A 24,189-nucleotide genomic window follows, 5' to 3' on the forward strand; every position below is an offset into this window, starting at 1 on the left:
GTCTATTATTATGATAGGATCTTTAAACAAATAATTAATCATGTAAAATGGTTAACAGGTTGACTGGAAGCTCACAGGAGACAGAATGAACGTGTACAACAATAAAGACATGTAATTACGAAATAGGAATATGGATGATAATCCGTTAATCAGTCTCAAGAGTTGAACTTTCGACACTTGCTCTACAACAAAAATGTGTTATCTGATCATTGTTTCCATGATTCGCATAGCAAAACACATCCTTAAATAACAGGGGATGGCAATGGAGGGAACACAGTAACGACATACATTAATTCCTTGTTCATTATATGACTCCAGTATTAACATGATTAACTATATGGCACCAAGAGACGGTTTATTAAAGATAAGTTAATCAGGTTTTAACGCATGACTGACAAAGCCTTGTGGTCATCCCACTGCGATTGTGACAAAGCATGTCATAGACGTGACTGGAATTCCAAAATAGCTAGATTTACAAAATTTGGCACCGTTGCTTACTTTGTCAGTTTTAGTTAACAACACTAGACTAAGGGGAATGGTTAGGGCTTTCAAGTGTTTCGTCCCAATTTTGAAATGAAACTATTCTTAACTTTAGAGATACCCATTTAAACAGACTTACTCCTGCGTTTGTATACTTTTAAGCATACATTCTTCCTGACCACTAATACCATTTGAATTTGTCGTCATTGTAATGTTTTCCGTTTCTCTTATGTTACCATAATCTTTCTCTGTTTCGTCCGGATTTTCTGTAGTTTAACTGCTTAAGAACCTTAAAAAATCGATCAACTGCTTTACACACTTATATCAAGAAGCTATCACCTACAACTCGAACTCAGATGGTATTGAACTAACACTTTCCAAATTCGCTTGAAACTAAGTTTGGAGTAAATTATCTCACCACTTATATCCCACCAACCAAACACATTTTTTACGTATTGAAAAGTTGGTTTATTCAATAAGTGAAAGGAGTATTGTTTTTGATGTTTTAATTTTATTCTTGAAGGTTCATGGCGTTATTGTTATCTTACAACCACAACTAGCACACTGGGCTTGCCTGAACATAGTATGTGTTACGTTTGAAGAAGTTTATCACAAAATAAGTATTTCTGAAAGTTTCCAACATTGGTCTGCCCATGAGCTTTTCTTGCGAAATATAATTCATTAAGCCGCTGCTTCCAATATATTGGTTATCGCCAAATATACTCTTCCGATCTCCTCGACTCTGTCTTTTGATTTCTGTGGGTGGGAACGAAATATATTAGGTGTTACTGGTAAAAGCGTTGTCAAACACTTAATACCTGTGTCATCTTCACCACTATTGGGTTAGATACATAATCTCGTTATATGTACTCAGCAGTTTAAAATCCCTTAAACTGATTGCATAACGGTTAAGCGTAGTGGTGTTTGATAACCACAAGCAACATGAGAAGTAAGAACAACTGACATAGTTTGTTTATACGCATCACGTGTTCATCACGGTTTGAAGCGGTCATTTTTAATTTTATATATTGGGTCATGTGTTTGCGCTACCCTTCTAATTTGACATGTGCAATATTTCGAAAAATAACGGCTCATTTGTATTTCACAGATTGTTCGAAAAATGAACATCTATTTCTAACTTCGTGACTTCACTGACGTATGAAGTTCTTCAGTAATAAACAAGTTAGAAAATGAATAGAATAACTGAATTCTTCATTTCGTCATTAGAACATATCCTTGATCAATTTTTTTTTCTCATCCTCTTATTTTTTTGTCAGATATACAACTAAATGAGATTGTTTTCTCCCAATTTTTGAGATACTACGAATGTCCATTAATAAGAGTATTTCAAAATTTTACAAGCCTGTCGGCTATAAAGTAACTCCAGAAATGGCCTTGAGAGACTGCGATAATCCATCAAGTTCGAACAATCAAGTCTTATCAAGTGATTCCGGCTTGTCCTTCAACAGGTTGGGCGCTACTGGTAGATTAAATAACACGGATACATTTTGGACAAAAAATCATACTACTGCTAATGAAGTTCAATTTGGACTGTCCGATGAAAGCAGCAGCACTTCTCTTTCATCTTCCTCTTCTGACCTAATGAGCTCCAGTGTGATTGAAGGAAAGTGCTGTGAAGAACACCTATCTCTTACACGAGAAATGGCAATAAGGCTCTTGAAAGAGTACGTCAAAAACCTGAAGGACTTTTCCTCTATGATGAGAGAAAAACAATCAACAACCTTGAGAGATACTTCCACCTCGCCGATACATTCACCTGTAATAGACAGTAATGATAAACACAAATGTGCAATAAAGAGAGATACTCAGAATTCTGATAATACAGTCAGTCGCCAAAGACCTTCTTCTATGTTGGGAGTAAGCCATATGCATCAAACGTCATATGATCTTGCTCAAAGCGATCGAACTAAAACTTCGACGAGTTTCTTTAGCTCTTTGGATCATGTTATCGACATACCAGTTGCTTTCATGAAGAAGCAAAACTTCACAGCACGTAGCGTTTGTAAGGTCATAAAGCAGCCAGATAATCCAGGCAATTCTTTGGAAGAATCTTACTCTACTAAGACCGATAAATGCAATTGGTTTAACAAGAATAACTTAGATTCAGATGATTCCGGTCAACAAACACCAGTGAATTTTGAGTCCGGTCTGCAGACTGCTGTATTGAAGTCAGAAAAACAGTAGGTTATATTTGTTGAGTACTTAGTTTAACAAACTTTTAATCTTTATAAAGCCATATTTGGGCTTAATTTTGTTTTGTACTATACGGCGATTTATTTCTAGTTTGTGTCTAAATCAAGAAAACCTATATTTATGTAGCAATAAAACGATAGGATTCATAAACCTTTTTATTTAGACTTTACTAAAGTCTCAGAGAATTTATTTCGGCCACCTATCAATAAACAAGAACGTTTTAGATGTCATGAATGAAGCAATAATGTTATGTAACGTTCTGAGGAGTATGTAAGTTCTTACGTTAATCTAAAACCTTTCGATGACTGTCGCATCCTCGTGGATAAAGTTGATACCTGGGACACAACATAATAAATTTCTGTTCAACGTGCCTCTGTTAAATAGCATCTTAAAGTATGAGCCTCAAATGACCTGCTATTACTGATTATTAAGTATATCTGTGTAAATACGAACTTAACTTACCTTATTTTATGCTGGTCACGATTTCTAATGATGTTCTTTGAGTAAGCTAACTTTAAATTTCGTTAAAAAATGAATGGACACGCACAAATGGATTGATAAGCAGTTATTATCACTAAAATGCTATTAACGAACCTCAAGGTTTCTCTTCCAAAAGTCTGTGCTAGAACGTTTACTCTGTAACAGTACGCAGCTATGGTCTTGTTGTAAAGTAGTTGCAAATACTCTTACAATCCTCATTTAAAAATAGTGAGCGGTTTCAAACCATGCTTCTTCGTAAGTATAATGAGAAAGTAAGACAAGTTAGACTTCATTTAGTACCACGGACCTCCGATCAGAGAAAAATAGGTTAAAGTATTTTAATCTTTCGATCTCCAAAAACAAACTATCAGATAAGTAATTCCTCATAAGTGTTGCTCACTTTGAAAGCAGCCTACAGCTAAAGGCTTACTAATGTTATGTATATTTACACAAGTTAATTCGGTCGTCTGTTTGTTTTAACCTTAAAAATATAAGTCAGTGATCACGTTTAAGTAGCTGACTCTATTTTAGTAGGGAGAGAATTACCTTGAACAAAAGTTTAAAAAATCTTAGTTGACGAAATAGTAATCAAGATGTGAATCCAGTTAATTAGTTGATAACTATACTGATAATCAGACATTTTTGTATGATCCATAAGTCAATAATTAAAGGTTTATTTTTTAGGTCATTTTTTGAAACGCTTTCACTGGTTTAGAGAAGAAAATCATTTTTAGTCACTAGGACAGTATAAGACTAGTCCTGAGCTAAAAGTGTAAGTAATTTCGGATGTCATATTCTTTATTATCGTGTTCTAATAGTTTATAAGTATATACAGAAAACAAACCTCCAAGCTTAGCTGGAAAATACTTAGTCCGCCAACATATTATCTCTTGGTTTCACCGGTTTTAGAATAGAAACACGAACCGAAATAATGATAAATAAGTCACAGTTTATGATACAAAGCACCGTAATTACACGAATACGTAGTCTCAGGCAAAGCAGTAATTGAAGATAACAGAGATTCAACTCTTCGCAAGAAAAACCGGAGATTTAATTTGTGACTCAGATTTTCATGATCTTGATAACCTTTGATTAACCCCTTCATGCTATAAATGAGTTCATTCTGCCTGAGTTATATGTCTCGAATAAAGTTTTATCGACTTCACGCACAAATAAAATTAACAACTGATCCTTAGGGGAGTCACAAAAATGTTGGCAAACTGGATCGAGATCAATTGTTGAACTCTATTGCGGTCTAAAAATCATTTCTTTAAACAACTGTCCAATCCTTAGACTCTCCTACCTTAAACATGAGTATTTCGGGATTTTTTTACAGGGTCGACATCAATAAGAGAACTATTAAAATTAAAATTTTGACCACCTAGTTGTTCAATTTCTGTTTGACCTTTATGTCCATCAATAATGTCGATCAATATTCTTTACCTTTTATTTTTTCATTCTGTGAAATATTACTCTTGATAAATATCTGGCGTCGTTTTTTTAGACAGACTTAAGAAACTACGAATGCATTAAACACCAAACGCCTTTTACGTACCTGGAACGTGAAAATCATGAGAAGACCATTGAAAACGCGTTTACACGAAAGTTTTGTCCACTTATTTATCTGAAGGCTGCATAAAACTGAAAATAAGTGACCAATTACTTAGACAATAGGCATTGTTTTAGACATAATAACATTTATAACCAGTGTTAATGATCACTGAAGATAAATATTATTAGCAACGACAATGTTCAATTAATTAATAAATAAACCACTATGACGTACGTGAGTTTGCTACCGCGATTCATATGGCTATGGGACATTTATTTCGTGAAGCTTTACCGTGTATTATCTATTGTAAATAAATAGGGCAAGTATTAACCTACCTACTCAGGTAAAAATCACATCTTGGATATAGGTATTTGTTACCCGTAAGTGAGTTCTTTTATCCTTATCACTAGATACACAAGTGAATTATGAATAAGCTACTGTCTTCTAATTTTTATCTGATTTTGCTAACTAGGGTTAAGAAAACCAAACACATAAACATTTTCAAAATGCTAATCAAAGAGCACGACTTAAGCCACCTTAACATATTTTCAAAGATCATAAATATCATTCTGCTATCTTGTAGGCTGATATAGCTTCCATTATACCAATAGATATTTTGGTTACAAGATTCGGTTTTATCAATAAAGCTCTGTTATAACAAAGTGGAGAAAAATTATTACATTGTATGTACTTAAAATGTGAGTACGTTGATACTTGAGACAATTCAGAGTTATAGGCAATCAAGAGTGAATAAAAAGTATCTGGAAGTAATTATATTCAAAAAATGAGGTGAAGATGAGGAACTGTCTCAGTCTAATCTGTATATTGATTACAAACTGTATTGTTGATGCTGTAGAAAACTTCGTGTTTAAAAACTTGTTAACTCAAAAGTACCTAACTCTTTACGTTATTTACTTAGATGTCAGATATTGTGGAAATTTCGGCGTTTGCTTAAAGTAATTAGTCGTAAATGAGAGTCAAAACATGCGAAGATAATCGATGTTGGGTTGTTCAAACATGGAAATTGTTATTAAGCCTAGTATGAATTCGGAATGTAGTATCATAAGTACATTTGTTAGGAGAATATCTCAATTTAATTTTCGAGGGAAATCAAATTTATCACTGGGTTTCATTCTGAAATAGAAGGTTTTTTTATAAAGTTAACGGTTGACACAGAAGAGTTTCATAGCACATAACAACTGAATATTATGCTTAACCACAGGGTACAATTGAGGTTTATTGTGGACGCCTGAGGTTCCAAACGGTTCTTATCTAACTCTGTAGTGTTATTTTGTAGTCAACCATATGTGATTATGGTATGATGTTTCCTATGGTAGATGTTTCTTAAAACTGGGAAAATAAGAGACGGTTCTCTTTAAATTTCCCTAGTTCTTTACTGTTTGATGATAACTTAAGAACTTCAATGATTGTGTTCACACTATTTGTAGTTATCAGCTTGAGAAAGATCCTGGCAAATCAGTGCCTATACTTTCATCTACCAGTACGTTAGATAACAATCAATCTTCAAAAGACTGCAAAAAGGATACACAAAAACACTTGGGTAGAATCGTCATGATGCCACCACAACCTGATATTCTGAAATTCGAAAGTGAGTGCAATGATTCTTGGTTTTGTTGTTATTGTATTTGTTTCTCATGGTCGAACATAAGATTTCTGAGGTGAAGGATTTCAAACGTTTATTATCCACCCTCAAAAATGTCACAGCTGATAAAGATGTAGGTCACAAGCAAAGTTTCAGATAGAACAGAGTGTCTTATGTGTTCTAGATAAGTTTGTGATTTGCTAACATGTTTTTTCACTGGATATCGTATGTTTGTTTAACTGCTTACATTATCATTAAACAATCTGTTATATAAACCGTTAATATTTGAATACTATTTAGGCCAAAAAGCTTATGTTATGTACGCTTTAGAAAACTTACAGTTAATAAGTATTTCAGAACAAATGAAGTACATCATTTACTGAAGAAGCTAACGGAGAGTAAAAATACCAGAGGTTAAGGCATGCACCATTAGTCATTACTAACATAACCACCAGATACACGTAAATAAATCTGTGGTAACCATTTAAATATGTAAAAATGCTTTCACAATGTTTTTTGAAAGTTTATGAAGATAATGAAGTCCAACTTAAAAATGAAAGACCTGTCATGAAACCAACTAGCCTACAGAAGGTGGCTGTAAAAAACGTTACTGTTTTAGATGGCAGGTGCATTTTTCAAAGTAGTTAGAAAAAAATTAAAAATTTGTAACTTAAAAGATGAAGTCCTGAAACACTAATTGAAATTCACTATGATCACATCCTTATTTCATCCTTCCAAATGTCTTCGTAGTTGCGATAATAATTCAGACTGACTAACGAATCTTTTCAATGTTACTTCATTGCAAGTAATATTTGTTTTCCTGAAGTTAATGATCAACTCTTTTACAGACTATTCTTTAGCCATTAAAGTTCATTTACTTATTGCGCCAAAGAGTATGTCAAAAGGTTAACATTTATTCCAATGAATATCAAGACTCATAAATTACTGTTGCAAACATTCATGTAGGTTAGAAAATTCATTCATTTAACACAATAAGTTTTACATCTGGTGCATAGAAAAATAAATAAATATTTAACACTACATGTCTTTTAACTCTATCTTCATTCTCAACATTTGAGAACAGTCGATAAATACAATCACTCGTACAGCTTAACAAACATATCAATGGCATTCTTACAACATGGTAATTAAATGGCTTCAGATATTTAAATATTCTGTACCTGGAAGTTAAGATTCACCTATGTATACGTAATAGGTAAAAAAACACTTTTTGGCTTTGAAACACTTTACAGATAACCTGATGATCGTAAATGATAATAATGTATAGAAATTAAATTCAGCTCTGTTGCACTGTCACATTATTAAAATTAATAATAGATTCTACTTACCTTTCATATATCAATTTTTTTTGGTTTTTTAACATATTATAAAGGACCTCATAAACCTAACGTTATAATTGCGGATGAAAGACTAAATGGAGAGGGTATTGTTACGGAAAAACAGTCTGAAGTAAGTGCTGGTTTTGGATCAGTAATGAAAACGCAATTTTCGAAAAGTATTTTTAATGTAATAAATTCACTAGTTTGCCTTAAATGTCATAATTGAGCACTTATTGAAATGTTTGAATACATGCTTTGTCCATTTTTATGATAATTAGGTCAAATAACATACTATAATGTCTTGTCATTTAGCTAACCTGATCAAAATTGAGAATGAGACCACCGCATCACTCAATCTTAGATAACTCATACGTTGCGTTTTTGTTTATCAAATAGTTTGTGATTATTTCATTTTACTCGCGATGTATATATGATACTGATCACATGGAATTTCCTAGTTATTGCATTTTCATATACGAGGTATAATTGGTTAAAATATAGTCTGTAAGCGATAAAACTTGACTTGACATGTGCAAACTTGTGTTTGACAAAGCAATAAATGTATATGGTTCTATTGAAAATAGTTGATCTGATTTCTGAGTCCGATCGAGCAAATTAATTTTAAAGGAGGAACACTTGAGATGAGTTTCGTTCAAGTAATAATTTAACCATAGTTCGACTTAAAACGTTAATGACGCTTTGCATTAGGTGAAAAAGTTGGAATTTTCATTTGTTTCCCTAATAGATACATTTCTTTTTATTTTAACTGTTTCTAGGCAGCTCTTAGTTCACCGAACCAGTTGTTTCACACGCAAATATCCTCTGACTTCTCAAGAACGGAAAGACTAAGAATAAAATCACCCAGTCCATCCTACTCCAGTTCAGTTGGATCACCTGCAAATTCATTTCACTCAACTCCTTCGAGGCCAGAACTTCATTCTAGCCCTACACCACAAGCAAAAACATATCACTCAGGCGCACCAAGGTCAAGTTCTGTACAGAGAGTGATACCTCATTCTTCTAAAGAAACCCTGTGGATCAGAAATTCGTATAACACACCGTCCCAAAATCCATACAGGAGTTTGGTTAAAAGTTCCTCAAGTATACCTTTAAGTGGAACTCCAAGTTACTCGGACTCTGTCTTACCTAAGATTACTTCACCATTCTCTCAACCCATATTCACTCCTAACTGTAATGATTATATGGAATATGATGTCAACCAATTACCTAAACATGTATTGAGCAAAACTGACTTTAGCAACACCAAGTTCAATAACAATGTGAGTTTACTTTTCCTGTGGTGTCGGATGTCAAAATTTTTAAATAGAGGTCACCACTGTCAACATTAATTTAAACTGAAATAAATACTTCAGCTTTACTAAGGATAATTTAATATGTTAACATTTTTCGTTTATGTGATTACTCCTGAGAAAAGTACGTTTGTTTCTCAAACAATTGTTCGATTATGTAATAATGTCGATACTTAATTGTTATACTGTATCGACGTAGGTCTGTTCTAGCAAGCCATTCATTATTTCCTGAATCAACTAACTCTCCGCCTATTTTTTCACAGAACTAATTATTACGTTTTAGATGAATGGTTTCTTTAATCCTTTATCAAAAGGTAATGAACTGTTTTTCCCGAGAATGATTAAAAATGTTGCGATAACCCAAAAATGCTAAAAATATTTCATTTTAATTAGTTCACATTGTCTTTTGTATGATTGATAAAAAGAGTGACGATAATGTGAGATAAAGAATGAATTTTACTAATTTACAAAGCCAAATAAGAGTTACTCACAAAAAGCCTCTTATAAAGGAATATTCGCTGTATAAACCATTCATTAGCAAATGATGTTTTACTTAAAGTATTAAGATTAAACCACATCATAGTTCTATAGGAAATTTTGTACAGTTCAGCTAGTGTTCGGTTCATTTATATACATATTTCTTAAGTGGATTTTATGTAGGACAAGTCAAGAAGTTACAGATCTTCGTCATTTGAAAAATGCAATATTGAGTATCTGTATATGATTAAATCAAATTCAAATTGGCACGAATATTGGTGGTGGTTTATAGTTGGATTATCTCTGTCAGATATGGGCTCCATTAGTGAATATGAGGCATGTATGGGTTAAACTATTTATTTGTGTATTATGAAAGTTTACAAACTAACAAATCCTTGTCTTAATATAGAAATATGGATAAATTCTTTTATTTGGTACGTAAATGACATGATTAATATTTTGCATTTTTGTACTGCAAACAGCTGTTTCCTCATTTTTGAAGATGAGATAATGTTCCCATTATAAGACAGCGGGTTCGGGAATTTTTCGTGTTAGCTACTTCTTTTTACAATTCTAAAGTACGATCAATTGTTCCAGATTTTTACACGACCAACCTACAAGATAAGTATGTAATATATTAAACGGAAATCAAACAATATGTTTAAAGCACTGTTTTATTATATCATACACTATTTCACGTTGTAATCTAACAAACCAAATTTATGAAAAAACCAATAGTTGGAAATGTCATGTGATTATTGAGAGTGTGTAACATGGATAGGGACACATCGGTTGTACAATTTTTTTACCTATCGACCTGACATCAAACGTCAGGTAGTTAAATAGTAAGGAAATATAGTCAGTTAATCTATTGAAATTGTAATTAGTAAGCCGAATAAATCAATTCTTTCGTTACAAATTGAAGAGCTAACTAAAAAATGACAACATGAATCTAAACTACGTGTAGATTATTGATCCATGGTATTGTGAAGCTTGTTTCTACGATTCCAATAAATTTTTTCCGTCATTTTATAAGTTTAGAGCTTCCGATTGTCTTAGTGAAATTTGTAATGAGCTCTATCTTAGTTATGAACAGTTAAAGTTTATGGTAGGTCTGCTTTAATTATCTGATATTTTTAACCATTAAGATTAGGTGGTAGATAGAAATCATTCCAAGAAACCGTTCTGATAACGAAATATAAAATACGCCTTTCCAACAAAATCGTTGTTTATAATTGAAAACTTACTGTTTCTGAAAATTAGTGCTCTGAATCGTATTTATACAAACATTAGTCAAAGCATCTTTATCTTTATTCTGCAAAAACTTATGAACATAACAATGATCACAAGTCTAGTTTGATTTAATTTTAAATAACTGACAAAATTTATTCAGTCATGGTAAATGCATTTTTATTTTCATTAATTATTATTGATTACGTGACTCCAAATAATCATAGTTTCCAAGCTTTATTGGTTGGAAGGAGAATTGAAGATAATTAAACTAAGAATATTTTCTTTTCTACTAAATCATCTACTGGAGATGTTCAACTGTATTTATAGTGGGTCGACAAATAAAAGTAGTTTATTTAGGAACAGAAAAAGGATTACATATTAAAGTGTCCAGGAACTCCAAGGGTCAAAAGAGAGTTGCTTAACGATAGTAGAATTAAAAAAATAATAAGATGGAGAAAAGCCCCCTGGCTGAATCGTATTTAACTCTTCTTTCATGGTATAACCGGTTCCTTTCGTTATTAATAATTTTAATTTTACCGTCTGTATGTAAATTGTATATGTTTACAGACATTTTAATAACAAAATAAAGTCTAATACAGAGTGCCTTTTTTCCTACTTTTGGATCTCAGAATTTCTAAGAACATTAATTCTTCTATGAAAATATGAAATTTATACTTTTTCACTAATGTACGACATATTTCATTTGTAATAGTACACTTTCTTGTTATATATCTGATAAATCAGATTGACATATATCTAGACCATTTTTGTATAGTATTTCAGTAATTAAAATCATTAGATTTTGACGATATTTTGTTACTTAGCGATAACAAAATCCTGTTTTGGTCTAAATAAAACACATCATTCGATTATTCATACTTACTTATGGGTTTGACTTATTATAATTATTTCACATCATCCTTTACTAAAGCCAATAAATTATATCAGATGATCAGCTAATAAATATCCACTTGTAACATGAAATTTATGTGAAGTAGCTTTTTCACAATACAAAGGGAATAGATATCGAAGTTGAATGATCTTTTTTTTTGATCAATTAACTATCATAAATTTCTAGACATTTATTGATTTTTTCCACTGAATTATTTTCATCTTTTAGTAAATGATTCAAACAAATACAAAAATAAGAAAAACACAAATATACTAGTTTTTTTAATTAGTATTAATTGAATTCAGCTTGACTGTATATTAGTTTAAAAAGAAAATTCAAACACCACAGGAGATCATAAAATGACTTTTTCTGGTGTATAGTTCTTTTTGTTTCCTTCTTCTTTGTCATTTCTTACTAATAATTTCATACACGTTGAATAGACAGATATATGTGTTGGTAAATCATTGAGAAATACTTAGTAGGATTAAATATAGTTACTATTAGAGTGACAAAAAAGATTTACAAAACAAATCGAGTTCCATTTATTGTATGTATAGGATTAGATAAAACTTATAATTATTTTATGATTTTCTCAGTGAATAAATATTAGTATTTTACTAGTATAGGGGTTGTGGAGATTATTAAGTTTTTGATTGAGATCATGAACCGATTGATGTTAGACCACCACAATTGAAAACCTGGAAGCACTGGACGGCCGTTTCGTCCTATCCCGCGAGCGGGATCGTGGATGCGCACTTCTGAGGAGTCCCACAATAGGACGAAACGACCGTCCAGTGCTTCCAAGTTTTCAATTGTGGTGGTCTAACATCAATCGGTTCATGATCTCAATCAAAAAATTAGTATTTCAAATGAACAAACTGAATTTTAAACAGAAGACATACTTTTCTAAAGATATCCAGTCAGTTAGTCACAACGTAGAACTTCATACGTTCGTACATCAGTCCGAGTCGCTATACCACATTAGCACAGAGATACAATTGTCTATTCAAATCCCATAGTGGTACAGGTGGTAAAAGTATAAGCAGTGATTGGAAACATTAGGGTTTGAAGATGTTATTCAAGGGGTATAATGCAGTGAAATAAATTTGGAAAGAGAAAAAAAAGGGACACGAAGAATTCAGAAGATTAGAATTTGGGAGAACACAAAGCGTGGATGCACCTGCGCCATTGCAAACGATTTTGAGCCATGTCATTCAGGGTCTCTAACCATCGGTTGCTATCATCTCGCGCATCCCAACCAGATAGTCTACACCTACCAACATAGCACAGTCCACTTATCAGTGACCTCATGGACCTATGCCATGTTTTGGTCTGGTCGCCCCTAGCTTTCTTCCAATCTACTCCTATACTACTGAACATCGCACGTCGAGGCAGTCGGTGGTTGGGCATACGTAACACATGCCCTAGCCATCTTCCTAAAGATATAACAAGATTATTCTAGCTTCAAAGTAAATACTATACCAACTGGTCATTTGTTACTCAAAGGTATTCACTATAAAATCAAATACTGAAAATCTCTACTTTTTGTGATAAAATACTTAGAATTAATAGTTTATGTATTTCATTAATGACATCATTATTCAGAAAAATATTTTTCCTATAGTAGGTAGATAAATAGGAATATATTTCTGTCTAAGAGAATTATTTATCCATATTTTATCATAATTGCATTACATGACAAAAATGATTTATTTTGACAGTAAATAATTACTTTTCGAATGTATTCCTTTAATTATTTACTTTTGATAAGTAATAAACTCAAATTGTCATTGCATCTATTTGGATTACTCATAAAGTCAATAAAATTAGTTTTGATTGGTAAAATTTTCATTATAAGTTTAAGGACTGTGGCGTTTTTAGTTAAAAGAGTTGTTTGAATGTTTATATTATTGCATTAAATTATACTGAAGTCTTAAATTTCATTACTTGTGATGTAATAATTCTAATAAATTGAAATTTTCAAAGTTAATCACTTCTAATGTAACTAAATATAAAATTAGGAGTTAAGTTTTTGTTTCACATTTTATTATTTTGATCAACCAATGGTTGGTACATAATAAAATCTTCACTTACAGTCTTGAGCCATCTCAGCCACAGTAAACACAAATACTGACTGTGATTGACAATCTTAAAAACTCCTAAAATGCAAGGAGATCAAAATAACTGGTGTAAGTCCCTGTATTTTGTGTACCTGAAGAGGTACTTAACCTCGTCGTGTGCACCTACTATTGTAGGACATTATCAAAATCAGCCATAGTTAAATATATTTACTGCATGGATGTCATGTTTCAAGTTACGAAGCACTACTCCGAAAATGATTAATATAAATGGGAGTAAGCTGGAATGGATTTAATAATGATAATGTGTGATAGTACACTATTATAATTGAAGTAAAGTAGCCTAGAACTGAGATATGTCAGCTTGATGAGATATAAATGCCCTTAACATGATAGTTAAAGCACAAATGCTACCTGTGTACCATTTGAGACCTCTACCAACCTTAAGTAACTAACCTATCAAAATACTACCCACAATTTAAAAATTGAACTTGTATAAAAGTGTTAATTAGTGTCAGGTATCTTATTGACGCATTTAGTTTAATGGTTCAGAGGACAAGAGCCAATTACAAAGCTTATCACATTCTGATATGTCAAGTGGTGGATATTTCAATTTTAGAGTAAATATTAGTTTTTAGTAGTTATACCTAAATCTTCGTCCGTTAAAACCCGATGGTTCTGAGCTATACTGGAATACTTTGGTTATAGGAATATTTATTTAATGACCCAAAAGTATAGACTACTACTCTTGTTCTGAGAACAATCCGATTACATAAACAGGCAACACACTTGCTGTGTTTATTTATCTCTTGCATTCTAACGGTCTGCTTAATATGAAATGCTGTTATCTGATTTCGCCAATTAAGATTTCATAGAGTTTGAAGTTTTTTTGACAGTTGCCAATAGTTTAAATGTCCTGCCACTCAACTTAATGAGATTCCATTAATATATATGAATACGTTTATTGAAAAAACAACACTACATTTGTAACTCTTATTTCCTTATTTTTAACTGTGATATAGAAGCAAAATATGTGTGCATATAATTGTTATTTCATGTTAAATAGAAAGAGATAAAACTCGTGTTTGAAATGACGTAATTTTTTATCTACTTTGGTTTCCTTTATTTTCACCATTATTACTGCAACTATCAGTTAAACTACTAGCATGCCAGAACCTAACTATGAGGTTCTTTTCTATAAATACATCCTTTCTGTTTCTGACTGAAAAGCTTGGTTCATGAAACAGTGGGGCAATGTCAGAATATATTACCTCCGTAGCAGACAGCGGCCAAATTATTTCAATACATACCATACCTTCACAATCCTGAAATTCATGCTCATTAGTGCTTTCTTACTCCTCTAAGTGGATTCCTCACCCAAAAATCCGAGTTCAAGCCTCTGATGTTTGTGTTGAGTTCTTAACTTTTGTGCAGGCATCTACATAGGCTTTTTTATGATAACAGGTATAAACGTATCTCGAGCAAATGAACGTTTCGTTTACCACCGTGAATTCTGCATCATTTTGCTGTTTATGAGAAATGTGGTACATGGCGTAAGTTGAACTAGCTTTTGAATCTTCTCGTTTGTTGCGTTATTTCGAGCCTAATTTAAGTTTAACTGGATACCAATGCTTTTCAGCATGAAGTGTAAATCTTTGTATATGTATTTGATAATCGAAAATTAAGAAAGCATGGCAATAAACATGTGTAGTCTTTATGTTCATCAACAAACTTGAATATTTCTGACTTATTTTCTTTTTTTCACAACAAAAATATGAAACCAGTTGTGTTAATATATCAGTTAGAACTAGCAGACACTGTGGTTACGAAGGGGGACAAATGTATTGGAGATTTTTACTAAATACGAAGGGAATAGGTCACTCTATACTTGTAGTGTATTCATTATTATTATTCTCAAAATGTAAATATTAAATCATCTATTTTTCCTAGTGTATTATTTAATAACTGATACTCACTATTTAAAGGAACTTTTATTTTCTTAGGTATAGTGTCTGTAAAAACTTAAACCTTTTAATTAATTGCTATGAATCCAAAAAAACGTGACTTTATGTCTATTCATTCACTCTTTCATAAATGAGAAAACTTTCTGCTCTCACTTATTTCTCAACTTAACTGATATTACCAAATGATTTTACGGTAGGTTTTTCTGATTGGTACATTTTGTTTTTAATTTAAGTAATGCTATTGGTTAACTGAGTACGTATACAAATCATTTTTATCAATTGTTCGACATAATATGTTTGTTATCCCCCATGAGAATAAAGCGTAAATAAAGTAAACAATATTATTAGAAATCAGATACCATAGAAACACAAGAATATCTATTACATACATTTTGAAGTAAACTAATTGAATAAAGAACCGTAAATCATGCTTATATATATTTTACAGCTATTTGATATCATACAAGAAAACTGACACAAAAATGATCTACGTAGAGGAATTATATAAGATGTGAATGATAATCACATCTTTTTTCAACCGTAGACATGTTAAATGATGTTGGTTTCCCATATAAGCAAACTACTCAATATGCCAAAAGTTACTAAAATGAATTAAAGTTTTATTTTTAACATCATATCAATGTAAGTGTTTGGGTGTATACCAGGATATAATCACTTGGGAATAGTTATTATTTAATTATGCTCCTTCTAAAAGATAGACCATAGAATTGCCCATTTGAGGATTTTTAAGTTTTGACAAAAAATCGAATTATGTTCCTTTTGTAGTCTTTCAAGCTACACTAAACAGACTAGTAGAAAAGTTAAAATATTTTGTAGATAACTTCATTGATATTTGTATTGAATTGATGTTCGTAATTTATCCAAAAAATAATTTATTTTTCCTACTTATGTGACTGATACGTGTTAAGCTAGCTAGAAAAACTAGATCCTGAAGTCAGTAGAAGAACTGTACGCCAACTGTTATGTCAAATAATCAGTTTTCCTCTATATCTTACGCAAAATTTAAGTTATGCAATTACATCATATTTAGTGTACATTTTGTTATCAACAAATATGCTATTATAAGCTGTTCAGTATTGAAAAAATTAGTTGTTTTCAATGCTGTGAACCCCTGTGAAGTTGAGTTTTCCTTCATGGAATGTAGAAAAGCACTGACATATTAAAGCTATTAAAATGATGGGCGATATTTGTCAAGTTCTTGAACACCACACTTTCATTCGGAAAATTTCAAGTGCTTATATGTGAACTAAAAGAACATATATTCATAATCACTTGTTGAGTTGGAAAATAATAGTTTCGAGTTCTTGTGAAACAGAGATTTAATCGTATTCACCAGGATGAAGAAAAACTAGCCAGAGAGAGAGATTTTGGTTCATTCAGTGACAATTTGTAATCATCAACAATAATGGACAGAGCGATTAAAAGCGTTTATCTGTCGAGCTAATGAACAAGGTATCTCAAGTGAAATTTTTGTGACTGTTCGATTACAACTAATTGAATGGAAAAACGTTTTTGAGGATCAGTGTGAATCTCAGTACTCTGAAGTGATCAGTCCAATACATCTCATATGATTTTAGCTTTCTAAAAACAGTTGTTAGGCTTTAGGAAACAAATCAACAAGCTTGCTGAAGAAATTCTGTCACTATGAAACTAGACCATGATAATATATAGTTTGGAAGTGGTAATAACATGCATCAAGTTAAATTATTTATGGCTTTACTAAAACTAACCTGGATGTAAAATACAGGAGTTTACAACGTACTGACTCATACAGTTCTGACATCTACTGAACCTTTACAAACAAAAAAATTTAAACATTTTCTTAATTTGATTATTATCGTATACATGAACATCTTGAAACAAAAGAAAGTTTTAAAGCCTGAATACGTCCGGTCCATTTCAACTTCCCGGATAAAGTGTCAGAAGTTACTTGTTCAAATGAATGTGATGTCTTCGTATATTATTAAATACCTAAATTAAATATCATTATGCTTTAATTCTTTTCCGTTTTTTACATGATTACTTAAAAAAGCTAACACAGCAATGTTTACTTTTAATATCTTTTTAACGAATGCCATTCTATCTATTTTCCTAATATTTTTTCATTCCATTATTGTTTAGTGGTTACGTTATGCCGAATTTTCATTTGAATGAACAAATAGAATGTATATTCTAATGTACTATCTGTTCAGCAAAACCTGACAAATTGTTGAGAAAAATGTTCTATCGTAAAATTAACACAAACCTTTTACAAAAGATTATTGATTAGTTGTATCTGTTTAAACAAAGACAGCATAGGAATGTAGAATCGTTAAAAATACTAATTTTTTTTCAAAACAATTGTTGAAAATTTACAATGGATGGTGATAACGTAGTAACATGTAATGCTATTGATTGTACCTCAATGTATAATCTGTAGGAAATGTAAGAAATGAACATTTCAAACTAACTTCACTAATCATTATTAAAATACCAAATGTAGACAATTGATCAAATATCTCCTTTGTTGAAGATTACTGAAACATTGGTCTATGAACATTGTTGTAGAAGGGATAGATGCTTATGAATTGTTGATGTTATCCTTTTAGTAGGTAAAGATATATCTGTAAAATTAATACTTAGTTAAGCATTCCTTAACATCGTTTTAAGTTTTGTATATTATAAATGCACTTTCTTTATTTAGGAACCTGACTTGTTGGGAATTTACTATTTGCTGACTACGGAGTAATAACCCATTTCATTTTTATCTAAAAATTTACTCCTGGTCCAATTCCATGGATTAAATTACAATGTGACTACTGGTCTTAGTGACTTAATATCACATACTTTCCATTGAGATGTTAGGTGTTTGGCGATGATCGACAGAATATACTGGACTTAGATTTCTATTAGTAAAAAGACGTTTACAAAGTGTACCTGCTATTTTGAGAGAACTGGTGATCGCTGTAGGATTGGAACCCAAATCATCTAGCTTTACAACCTGAGACTTTATTTCTGAGCTATTTGAGCAGCAACTGACCCTCTGTAGGAGTGATATATTTGCAACTGATTGCTCATTGAACGTTGACTAATATCATGTCTGTCTACTCCTTTAGTATTGATAGAATTCTACCAATGAAGTTAAGAACTATCGATCTTGTTGCTTCCTTTTAACTAGTTAATAGTTAATTTTTTGATATCATAACTTTCGTTGTGTAAAATCAGTTTTTTTTCATAATTCAAAACTCCACTATGTTATCAACGTTTAGTCAGCATTTCCATTTTGTATGATATATTTTTTGAAGCTGACTAAATTTAACTGATGTAGTTTTGGATGTTCTCGTCAGGTAACTGAATTCACTGCTCTAATTATCAATACTTTGTAGTTGAGAATATAGTAAAAAATGCAAAAGTATTAAGTTGCTTGTGTTTTATATTATGTCACCACCATGCGGAATTCTTTCGATGTAAAGTCGCTCATGGAGATGAGCTCAGAAATTCATTCCAAGACAAGTACTAATCAGGTAGGTAGTTGTTTTGGACGGTCGTCCAAATTCGATATTGATAAATACTCTCCTTATATGCTTGGCCTATCAGCTACTTGAGTAGTAAAACGAAGAGTAACTTGAAGGCTTTTGTTGAGTAACGAAATCAAAATATAAGCACAAGATCGCTCATTAATATAGATATGTATCTACAAGTAATTGAAGCCAGATCTTCATCAAATACTTCATATCTGTCTCGCCCAAACAGTTAAGCCAAATCTTAACTAAAAGTCGGTACCCACCATAGTCTCTTACTTATTAGTTAATCTGACCCATTAGTAATGCAAATGTAAAAGATCATCTACGTTTGTGTAGATTTATGATAAACATCTACTTAACGATTACGTAATCAACTAGAATATTTTTATATGCATTAGAATTAAGAAGATAAGCATCAACTCATTTTTGAAAACTATTTTCAAATATTTATTCACGATACCATGAAAACAAGTTCCACTCAGCTACATTTTATCAGTCAGTTTAAAACTAAGGAAATTCAAACAAATAGCTAATATTATTAAGGAACATTATAATGAAAATATGAAATATTATGGACGGAATGTTACTACTTTCACAAATCATATCACCAGTATCAGTTCTAGTGTCCTAAGCTTCATACAAATAAATGGGCTTTGGTTCCAAAAAGGAGTTACAGTAGTTCCCTTTATTATGAACTGAGTAGTAGCTATAATATTATTAGCATAATTTTAAGGAGAGTTTTGGAAAAGCCTTTCTGACAGTTCCTGAAAGTTGATTCCGATATACTAATACTAAACTTAGTTTTTTAATTAATACTTTTTCACAGTTTAAATCGCGAACTGATCTTGGTCAAACCACTACTGAAAACACAGAAGCATTGAATAATCGTTTTGTCCTAGTGTAGGACTCCTCAGCAATTTTCATCCACGACCTCGCCATAGAAAATCGAACCAAGGACCTCTAGTCTCCACGTGAACGCTTACCTTCTAGACTTCTGTGTTGATATTCCACAATGATAATGTCTAACTCAAATCAATCCACAATATTGCTCACTATATTGTCATTCCAGGTTTCCGATGGTAGTCCATTTAAAATCAGTCCATGATTCCAACTTTGAAAATCTTATAATTTCCACAAATCCTCTGTACTAATAAATAATACTTAAATTTCTCAAGGTACTCTCTTCCGGTGGTCCATCATGAACTTAAATTTATTGCACCTTTCATCGTACATTTACAGACCCAGTTTGGTTCATTCATTTATTACTGTAAATCCTACTGATGTTAAATTGAATGATTACCCACGTTTTCCAAAACACTAGGAAGATGTGTATTCATTATTTTGGAATAGTGTCAATTTTATTCAAACATTTTTTATAAGAAAATTTTTGGCAAGCTTATCATCTTAAGTTATAATTGAACTGGGTTCTATAGATAACTGATTTTCATCCTATCTTCACATTCTGATTGTTTACTGGTCTAGAAGGGGCTCGAAAACTAGTAAGCACTAAGGCCTTGATTGATATTCGTTGGCAAATGTCATTTCGTGAAATAGGTCATCGGTTCGACTGGTACTATAGTTTGTGATGTGGATTAGAATCTTTAGTCATAGTAAACCAGTGTTTCTTAAAATGTAACATTTAGTTTTTCCAAGTTATATCGATTATTTGTGACGTTTTCATGGTGTTACTTGACCATAACTCAGAAATTAGGACATTTATATCCCATAAATATCATGGTAGTTAGCTGATGTAATCTGTAAACATCAAACGATTAGTGTTAATAATTTACAGCTACGAGCTGCTTCAGCTTCTGCTTAAAGAATGGCTAAAAATATGTTTAATGACAAACTGATTTCAGGTAGCGTTTCTAATTTCTCGAGCTCGTCACAACTTTAGCGTTCTACATTGCTATATACCAGTGGAGCTATAGATTATTACAGTTTAACAGCGTTGGTTGGCAGTACTAGTCTGAACTGCCTACATATCTATATTCCATTGTTCAATCACCACAGGTTTCTCATTTCTAATTGGGTGATATGTCTGTCCTTTATGCACTGACCATGTTGCCCATATTTTGAAATTTCGTGTTTTCATAGTACAGAGAAGAAACATTTTTTATGCTGAAAACCTTTATTTAATAAATAGAGATGTGGGTTAAATGTTCACTAATACGGTTAAGTAAGATAGAAAAATTCTGTCCCTTGGCTTAAACTAGATTAATGCTTTCTACAGCAAAAAAGCTAGATAGTGCAGAAACTGTTTTTATGATTATACAGCTTGATGATTCCGAATCATAAAAAATCCAGTTTCAAACCGGACTGAATAAATAGCATATGGGCTTACTTTAGTTAAACTACACTGTAAAAATACCAAACTTAACCTTGTTTAGCTTCTTTATGTTTGCTAGATTTTTGAGCTGAACATTCAAGTCAACAAGCGTAAAGGGATGACTAAGGAATTGTTCATATAAATTAATGATTTCAGAATCTTCTTATAACTGTCCTCATTTTTACAAATTGAAATAGGGTTTTTGAACTAAAATACCTTATTTTCGTCTATTTGTTTTTTGTATCTATTAACTTGGCAGCTGGTTTCAGTTTATCTGAATGAATTAAATTGAACAGTCTGTTGGGATAAGAAAAATATGGCATAATTTAATGGTTTGTTTTTTATTTGTGTTAATTCGGTCACTAGGCCATGTATGTTTTTCTGCCTGTACATCATGAAACATCGAACACAAAGTTTGAACTAAAAATTAACAGGTAGTTTGGGCTATCACGCTTTCATTTACAGTATTTTTGCTACTTGAAAAGCAACAAAAGTAAATGAAAGTCGCTAACAGCAGTTCCATTTATAATATTTTAATACGTTAACATAACACTAGTTTAGGTATTTATTCGAACAATGCAGTAGGGTAATGTACATGATTTCTGTTCACTTTAACAAGTCTGCAGCTACGTTACATAAACAGTCTTGAAATACTGTACATATAGAGGAAAGAATTTAATTTGAAGGTTGTGTTTTTAGTTTTATACATGTTCCACTATCATCAAAATGTTCTAAATTTCTTTTAATGACTCAAACCAAATACAGTGAACTCATAGTTTAATTAAACAATTCTCTTTGCTTCTCACAGCCCCTTAGTTTCTTAAATGAAAATAGTCTTTAAAACTAATTTACAGATTTTTGAATTCATTCAGTAGTTAAAGTAATCAAATATTTTATTTGATTAGTCACTTATGTTTACCTTGACAATAGATGAAAGCATTTCAGTAGATTAAATATGTGAAGTAACCTTATTCACAATGAAGAAAATAATGAATTTTTACTTCATCGATATCATAAATAATATGACCCTAAGTCGACAGTGGAATCTCGTTTCAGCATGACGTTCGACTCAGGCAATTTGCCTTGTTACAAATATTCACTGTATATATAACTCTGAGATTCAGCATATTACTACTTCCGTCAGATGAATAAAGAATAAGTGAGTATCGCTTGATAGAAAAATGAGACAGTAAATAACTTCAGAAATCAATACATTTAAAACACTATGGTATTATCAGGGGAAATATAGAAATGAAAACATATGCTGACTAAAAAGTCACTGGAGAGTTTTCGAGAACTTCACAAGCAAAACTGTAAACAGCATGTATCTATGTATAGTGGTGGAGTCAGATCAGAGCTTGTTGTAAAAACAAATGAACTTACTTAAAAAGAACAAGCAAAATATATTAACAGTTCATCATTAAGTCATTAGTGCTTAGATATAAGTCAAAAACATTTTTTTAAATAAAAATTAGGCTTGAATATAAAAGAAATATTATTTACACTAGAATTTTGACAAGAATATTGTTTAAACGTTTGTACAGCCGACGTTTATTTTACTTCTTCATAAAATCAACATATGATCTTCAAGGTTAACATTCGTAACAAACTATTTTCAATGAAATTGTTTTGACAAAATGTTTTATACTTTTAATCCATCTAATTTGCTTGATCGATGTTTAGGTTGTATATGATGATGAATAACACAATATGATGTTCTTAAAAGAGAAACATATATGATATTTATAAAGAAACAGTATTCAATTGTCACTATATACTAAACACTTTGTCTTGGGACAGACGTTTCGTTAAAACCATAGAGAAATTTCTGTTTTTATAATAAATGACTTGAAATTATTATAATCCTTAAAAGATTTATTTTAAAATATTTAATTTATGAAAAAATGGTGAATCAGATCAGTAAAAGAAAAGTTAAACGATTAGTATTTTAGATTAAGAATATCCTTGTAGTCATTTTATTGTTCAAGAAGAGTTTAGAACCTAACCCCCACGGTGTTCTGAATTATTATGTGAACTTTTCAGCTTGACATTAATGATAAATAGCTTATCAATAGTATTTTTATATACACCTTAATTACTTTAATTGCTAGGGGATGATTAGCTGATATAACTGGATTTATTCTCTTATTTTCATTTGTGAACCATTTACTTTTAGAATAAAAATGGGTATTTACTGTTATTCGACGGTATTTATCAATCACGTTTTCATCTAACCAACAGCCAGTAGCTATGAAGCCTAAAACTAGCTGCCTCATCTGTCAATAAACTAATAAATTTTCATATATTATTTATTGAGAACTTAGTTTTTATTATTTATCCTTTATTTTGAACTACGGTCTTTTGTGGAACCTACACTTGAGGTGTACTTCGTTTTTACGAGGATCATAATTAAGGAACAATTTAAAAAGGTAATTAGATGTATATTTGCTCAAATTGTATGATAAGCGCTATTGAAACGATTTTTTATGTCAAAAACTAATTAACATGATGGAGAAGAACGTAGTGTTTATTTAATAAAAATGGAAACGGTTGGTTAAACAATGGACTTATTTCAACAAATCCCAAAATATTATCAACATAAAGTTGTTGCACTCTCGAAACGATAGGATGATCAAACCACTTTCTAAGTCCACTGTTGAAGCCTCGCGTGTATTAAAACAATTGGCTTGACTGACAGTACATTATATCTTCC

General features: G+C 31.5%; 1 protein-coding gene across 2 annotated transcripts in view; it reads left to right on the plus strand.

The window, feature by feature from the left end:
- Nucleotides 1–1,507: 1,507 nt before the first annotated feature.
- Nucleotides 1,508–24,189, plus strand: part of MS3_00001989 (uncharacterized protein) — a gene marked incomplete at its 5' end in the record, with an annotated part of 54,333 nt that continues 31,651 nt past the window's right edge. Inside the window, 4 exons of one of the 2 annotated variants that reach the window (XM_051209537.1) lie at nt 1,508–2,681; nt 6,175–6,335; nt 7,723–7,799; nt 8,446–8,949. In XM_051209537.1, the coding sequence (XP_051074991.1) occupies nt 1,807–2,681; nt 6,175–6,335; nt 7,723–7,799; nt 8,446–8,949 (1,617 nt within the window). The remainder of the gene's footprint in view (nt 2,682–6,174; nt 6,336–7,722; nt 7,800–8,445; nt 8,950–24,189) is intronic. The other variant, XM_012938408.3, reaches the window with a different exon arrangement.

This window comes from Schistosoma haematobium, chromosome 1 (genome assembly GCF_000699445.3).
Source record: "Schistosoma haematobium chromosome 1, whole genome shotgun sequence".
Classification (NCBI taxonomy): Eukaryota; Metazoa; Platyhelminthes; class Trematoda; order Strigeidida; family Schistosomatidae; genus Schistosoma; species Schistosoma haematobium.